This window comes from Tarenaya hassleriana, unplaced genomic scaffold (genome assembly GCF_000463585.1).
Source record: "Tarenaya hassleriana unplaced genomic scaffold, ASM46358v1 Cleome121, whole genome shotgun sequence".
Taxonomy (NCBI): Eukaryota; Viridiplantae; Streptophyta; class Magnoliopsida; order Brassicales; family Cleomaceae; genus Tarenaya; species Tarenaya hassleriana.
In genome coordinates this window covers 243843-250797 of record NW_010962504.1, presented here as the reverse complement: position 1 = coordinate 250797, position 6955 = coordinate 243843, and the positions used below count along the sequence as shown (strand labels likewise).

The 6955-nt window shown below is 31.2% G+C and overlaps 2 protein-coding genes across 3 annotated transcripts in view; both read right to left on the bottom strand.

Moving 5' to 3' along the window:
• Positions 1 to 2284: 2284 nt before the first annotated feature.
• On the bottom strand, positions 2285 to 3436 carry LOC104807071 (transcription factor MYB57). The gene is made up of 4 exons (XM_010532186.1): positions 3301 to 3436; positions 3063 to 3192; positions 2718 to 2824; positions 2285 to 2634 (listed from the first exon to the last, which is right to left on the bottom strand). The coding sequence occupies exons 1-4, from the start codon at positions 3434 to 3436 to the stop codon at positions 2285 to 2287; spliced, it is 723 nt and encodes a 240-aa protein (XP_010530488.1).
• A 2390-nt stretch (positions 3437 to 5826) lies between these two features.
• The window catches only part of LOC104807065 (ACT domain-containing protein ACR10), a 4005-nt gene continuing 2876 nt past the window's right edge, over positions 5827 to 6955 (bottom strand). The window contains exon 7 of one of the 2 annotated variants that reach the window (XM_010532180.2): positions 5827 to 6949. In XM_010532180.2, coding sequence (XP_010530482.1) covers positions 6824 to 6949 — 126 coding nt within the window. In that variant the 3' untranslated portion in view covers positions 5827 to 6823. The other variant, XM_010532178.2, reaches the window with a different exon arrangement.

Genomic DNA, 6955 nt, shown 5'->3' with positions numbered 1-6955 from the left:
ATATATATATATATATATATTTGTATATATATATGAATTTATATGTATATATTAATTTAAATACATGTAGATGAATATTTGGATATTTAATAATATTTTTGAATGATGAGTCAACAGTTTTTTGCTGAGTCAGCAGTTTTTTTTGCTGAGTCAGCAGTTTTTTTGCTGAGTTAGCAGTTGCGTTTGTTTGATTTGGAAAACATTTAAAAGTCTGGGTATTTATGTGGGAGTTTTGAAAAGTTCAGGTATTTATATGACAATTTTATAGTTCGGATATTTATTTGGGATTTTTGTAAAAGTTCGGGTTTTTTTATGTGATTACCCCTAAAAATAATCAAAAATTCTTTGAATATTCTTTTAGATAAAAAATTGAATCTAAACGTAAATATAAAGAAACCGAAACTAATATTTTTTTTGATAATTTGAAAACTTGATAACGCAAATCTAGGTAGAGGTGGATACGGGTCGGTACTCGGAATTTTAGGATTACCCGAATCCGGATCCAAAATTTTTATAAGAAATTACTCGAATTAGAACTAATATTTTTTTATAATTTGAAAGCTCTAGTGAATCTTCGGCTCAAATACATCTTCCAGATGATTGAAGAAATTTTCTCCTAAATGGAGACTCGAACAACCAAAACTAATATAAAACCGAATAAATATATATTTTATAAAACCGATATGAAGAGTTTGAATCATCTCGGTCGATAAAACATATCATATTTGAGAAGGTAACGATATAAATTTTTGAGATTTATGAGCACAGAACCGATATACAAGTTCTAGAGTCGCTAATTTTGGAAAAAAAAAATTAACTTCAAATATCGTTCAATCAATTTTTATCGTTTGGATATACTTGGAAGTTATTTGTAACCTCGTTATCTAGTGAAAAAATTTATAATTAATTATTTATAAATTTGATAAGTGTTATCAAATAATAATAAAAAAATAATTAAAAAGATTTTAAAAAAGTATTATTTTAAAAAAAAAATATCGCATAATTTTTGTTAATATATACCAAATCATAATAGCATTCGTTATCAGTGGCTTTGAAATGTAGTCACTTGCAATCGCTATCAATAATGATTTTTATCAAACAATCGGAAACAATCTCTTATAACGGTATCATAAACGCTTGCAATCGCAATCACAATCGCTTCGATTTAACTAATCCGGTGATTAGAGTAAGATGAGCAAAGACTTTGAATCACAACTGTTCCATCCGAAAATTATTGCATAGATCATCAAGAGCACATCGAAGACGTGACGACTAGTTATTAATCGGGTCTATTAATAATTAGAAAAGATTTTAATTTTTGAACGAGTAGTTATTAATCGAGTCTATTAATAATTAGAAATTATTTTAATTTTGGGAGTTTATCTAATAAATGTGGTTGAAAACCCCAGTCCGTAGAGGTCTAAATGTTATATGATTTAAACCATATAACCCGATAATTATTTTTTGAAATCTCTAGAGACGTTGTGTAATATTTGATAATTATAATTTTGCATATAAACAGCATATTTGTATGTGTGACATAGCGTGCCTTGTTCAATTCGATAACCCTACCTTTGATTATATATCAATTATATATGATTATCTTCATCTCCTCTCACCATTTGTGACATGGAACATGACATATACAAATAATCCATAACGTTTAAAATTATTGCTTTCGTAATTTAGGATAATGTATATATCTTACATATTGCATAAAAGTGCCAAATAAAATTTATATTAATGAGAAAGTTCAAGACTTGATAATTTCGCCACTTATACTAAAAAAATCTTAAAGACGACAAAAGGGTGGGGAAATGTTAAATATAACAAATAGAAATGAATTAGCAAATGAAATATGGAGTTCAACAATTAACAACAACAAAATTTCGTATAGGAGAAATTTTTAGGGATAATAGCCTAAAAAATTATGAACTTTTAATTTTTTATATATAAAATCATGAATTTTGTAATTTGTATATAAAATCATGAACTTTATCAATCTTGTCATATTCACACATATTTATTAACTTTACGAATTTTTTAACTTCTATATAAAATTATGGATGTATGAAAATATGTCAAGATTAATAAAGTTTATATTTTTTTATATATAAATTACAAAGTGAACTTTTAAAAAAAATCGTGATTTTTTAGGCTATTTTCTCAAAATTTTATGACCGAATTCAAATCCATCAATTTAGAAATCAAGAAATCATGGGAATTAGGGCATATAGCTTTTTTAAGCCAACATCAAGGAAAACAATCTTTACAATTATATCAATCAAGTCCAAAGAGAGCATGAAAACTCTTCCAAATCTGTATGTTCTTGAAACCACCAAGAACCAATGTTACTCTTGCCGTTACTACTGCTGCTTCGATCTTCGACAAGATTTCCTGCACTATGATCGGTCGAAATCTCCGATACCCAATCCGAAATCCGTGTTTCGAAAGGTGAAGTTAGAGCCCCGAAACCGTCTATTCCACAAGTTCCCTTGTCACTTTCCAAAATTTCTCGGTTCGCTGCTTCCTTCATAACGTCAAAATCGTATTCTTGAATTCTTGCCTCCGTTTCGTTAGATTTGGGCAAGAGATACTCTTCTCCGGAATCACCTCTCGAATCCATGATCTTATCTGCATCATCGCATTCGGATGAAGTCTTAGTATACATATATAGGAAGAATATATGTAAATGCGATTGACATTCCAAACTATACCATGATCATGGGATTGAACTTGAGCTTTCTTTCTCACATGAGTTCTCCAGTAGTTTTTTATCTCGTTGTCAGTTCTACCGGGCAATCTTCTAGCGATCCTTGACCATCTTGAGAACACAAAGAATGCATTGAGACAAGACAATGATTGTCCTGTTCCGTTGCTCCATTGATTTACATATAGAAGATTCGATCTCATCTTAGAGATTATTATACCAAACCTAGAATTAATCGTAACATACTGAATTCTACACATTGGATTTGGATTAGAAACATTGTTATTTTGTGTTCTAGATTTGTATTTTAAGGAATTTGTACTTCGATATTCCGCTAGACCGAGCTCCTTACTTGTTTCCGAAAAGAGCATGGAGTTGGAGGATGATCTTCTCCTCTTCCCGGGTCATCGGCCCGTGCTTTAGACTCGGACGCAAATAGTTCATCCATCTCAACCTGCAACTCTTACCACTCCTCTTCAATCCTACACATCACAAAAACACATGTCCAAATGATGATACAATCCCTTCCATGAAAAGAACTTCGAATATATATATGTATATATATATATATATATGTATGTATATTATACCAGAAACTTTTGCCAAGGAATCCCAACGCCTTTCTCCCAAAAGGGTCACGAACTTCACGAGCTGTTCGTCCTCTTCTTCAAGCCAAGGCCCTCTACGAAGAAACATTTCGTCCTGCCCGTATAATTTCCCTACCATGTTCTTTTATTATTTTATTTTCTTGAGTGGACCGACAAACATTTCTGTATTTGTGTTTGAACCTTGAAGAAGACGATCTTACTTATATAGCAAGTTCCAAAGTTACCTAAACGGGCAAATGGCCTGAATCTGTCTTACATGACGACCAAGTGTACGTAGTGGATAATATAACATAAGGTTTGAGTTAGGCCATTTTTTTCTTCTCTTTATATATATATATATATAGGGTTTATAGATTTGGATTAGGTTCCACTTCACTCTTTTGAATCATCTTTTTTGGCATTTCTTTTTCATGGTTTTATTCCTTTCGTCATCTCATAATATATATATATAAATATATCCACTAGGGATATATATATATATATATATATATATATATATAAATGGTCACAATTGACAATGCACGTTTTTCGAATGTAAACAAGACATAATTCTTGGTATAATAGAAGATGAACTATTTTAATGGACAGAGATAAAGATGATACCTTTCTCAATGTTTTTAAAATTGAAATAAAAAACACGACCAAGATCTTCTGTATCTTAAGGCACATTTTTAAATTCGTAGCATTATTTCCTTAAATTTGTTTCTTTTCTTCACATTTCCTATACTCTTTGAATATCTTTGGCATTCCATATATAGAAGATTAGAAAGAGAAAAAAAAACTTTCCAACTTCTCATTGGCTCGTAAGGATTTACCATATGAATGTGAATTTAGAATTGGCTGTGATTCATATCATCATGTTACTTGAATATCATTTAGGCTTAGAATATGATTTACTGGAATTAGAATCTCATTTCAAATTCTAAAAATGAAAGAAATTAGGGATCTTATTGTTTGTTTATTTACTTGATGCAACCATTTAAAACTTCTTCTAACTCGCTAAGGATAAGGAAACACAAGTGATTCGAGACCTGTTTAAGTCATTTATGTTTTTTAAACATGAAATTAAATTGAACTAAACTATAAATCAAATTAACGGTAAATTATAAATATTATTAAAATACATTAAATTATTCTTTTTATTAGACCCTGCACGTTTAATGCCAAGAGAATTCTTTGGTATAGAAAAAAAGTAAAATCTCATACTAATATATAAATTTCATCAAAATATTGGTTTACAACGTGAATTCTCAAAATTCAAGTGAATACACAAATTGTATCTTAATTACTAACTAAATACACGATTTTCCCATATATTGGTAATAATGGCCACAACCGTTAACGCCGTTAAAAGGGTGATGGAATCAACGATCCAAAAATGGCATGACTCAGAAAATCAAATGGAATATCGTTCGATATATAACAGAAATATGACATATCAGTTAAAAAAAACACAAAAAGTACAGAAAAAGATAACATCAAAATTTAAATTATAGACACATAAAAATGTAAAAAATAAGTATAAACATAAATATATAAAATTATTATTTATAATTTATCCTGCACGTTGCTGTAATTGCCAAGAGATTTCTTACCTAAAGAAAAAAAAAAGAGAATTTTTTGGTTTGGTATAAACTAGAAAATAACCATTAATGGCAGACCGGGAGAAAATTTCATTAAGAGGTTGAACAGATGATTTTTTGGAGTTTTTAGAATCTAAAAAAAAAAAATTGGCAATGAAGATTTTGTAATTTTTTTAAATTTGGAAAACTATTTTAGTGAAAAATCAAATAAAAATTAAAAGCTTCTTTTTTTGAATTTATAAATACTAAAAAACCAAAAATAAAAATTAAAATCCAAAATCTAAAAACTAAACAAAAAATTCAAAATAAAAACTATCTAAGTGCTTTTTTATATATATAAAACTGAAGCTGAAGATAGAACAAAGATCTTCGGTATCTTCGCTCCACTTGAAGTGTTAGCCAACGAAGCATTATTTCAATTTATTTAATCTTTGATATTAATCGGCATTCATATAGGATATTTGCAAAAAAGGGAAAGCAAAAGAATTTATTTTTATTATAAATCATAGGAGTGGGCGTTTCAATTAGGTTTTGAGAAATCAAATCGTAGCGAACCGAAAATTTTGATATTTTTTCCGAACCGTACCATTCAAAATTTTCGAACGATATGTTTTTTATAGAATCGAAATTTTCGTAACCGAACCGAATCGAACTGAACCTTATAAATTTTTTGAAAAACCGAAATTTTCTTAAGAAAATCTAATTTTTTTTAACAAAAACTGAAACGAACCGTAGCGGAACCAGAACCGAATAATATACGGTAATTTTTAATGAATGGGTAAGAGGTTGAATGATTTTTCTTGAATGATTGTCGTTTGTTTTGCAGTGGAATCATTAAAAATATTGGTAAGGATCAAGAGACTGAGCGAAATAGAATCGAAGAGTAATTCAAAGATTTTCATAAAATGGAGACAAACATTTTATTCATCATATTGCTTACATATATACACGAAAGAATACAACTGTAAAAGCAAGAATTGAAATGAGAACAAAGAAGGAATGTCGGTCGTGATGCGTGCACGGAATAATGAAGGAGAATATATGATTTTATTTTGCCTCGTTAACTACCATGATTAGATTGGGCTTTTGGATCCAATATAATGATTAGGCCTTCTTGATATCATGACTTGGGCTGGTCATAGTGTCATGTCGTGTCCGCGTATATTTGTCCATGCATGTCCTTCGATTTCTTCCGAGTTCTCATGCACGTTGTTTCCTTGTCCGTCACGTGTCCCGTTTGGTCCGTCAAGCCCAGTATTCATCTCAACAGAAGATTTGTCTAAAATTTGAATTCTTTCCGTACAAAAGCCGAGCAACAGAACCGGTGTAACCTGTCCGGGAGCAAGGCATTCGGGGCCTGCAGATTCCAGAACAGCTTTCATCGCCAACCCATCATTTCCTACCGGCTACCGGACAGGAATTTGAACGATCCAGCACATGATTCAACTCGCCATGGAGCATCATCCTTCACGAGCGTTGCTCCTCCTTTCTTCTTCTTCTTCTTCTTCAGCAATGTTTCTAGGAGTTGAAACCAGCTTTGTGGCCAGGTTTTGGATCTCTCTTTCTCTCTCTCGCTTGGAACGAGAGAATCGGCTGGAAAATTTTGGTTTTCTTTCTCGGGAAATTTTCTTGTTTTTCTCCCACGTGGACATTGATTATTGGAGAAAGAAAAAGCAACACAAATCATTACTCAAATCGAAAGAACAGATTAATCTAATTCACATGTACAAAAATTCTCCAGCAAGGAAAAACAAAAAGACAACGTGAACTCATTATGTTGGGGACACTCTTTACTTACAAAACTTCTCTTTTTTTTTTCTTCATGTTACTAACTGCATTTGTCTATGTTAGTAAGAGAGGACCTGTCTTGCTATCTTGTTTCATGTCATGTACTTACTTGTCTGAAAGGTTTTTCAGTTTTTTCAGTCCCAGCCCATCAATGTTTTCCACACCTGCTCCTCTATCTTCCCCCTGGGGAGCCCCGGCCCGTCTTCCTCTTCGATCAGAACTCGGTAAACTTCCCATTCTCTGTCTCCGACAACGTGTCTTCCGAT

What these genes read in the sequence shown, in the direction of transcription:
- LOC104807071 (XM_010532186.1), bottom strand. Translation starts at nt 3,436, where the DNA reads ATGGTAGGGAAATTATACGGGCAGGACGAAATGTTTCTTCGTAGAGGG. An exon ending in TTCCTTGGCAAAAGTTTCTG is followed by an intron (nt 3,193 to 3,300) that starts GTATAATATACA and finishes TGTGATGTGTAG; the next exon opens with GATTGAAGAGGAGTGGTAAG. An exon ending in CATGCTCTTTTCGGAAACAA is followed by an intron (nt 2,825 to 3,062) that starts GTAAGGAGCTCG and finishes TGTGTTCTCAAG; the next exon opens with ATGGTCAAGGATCGCTAGAA.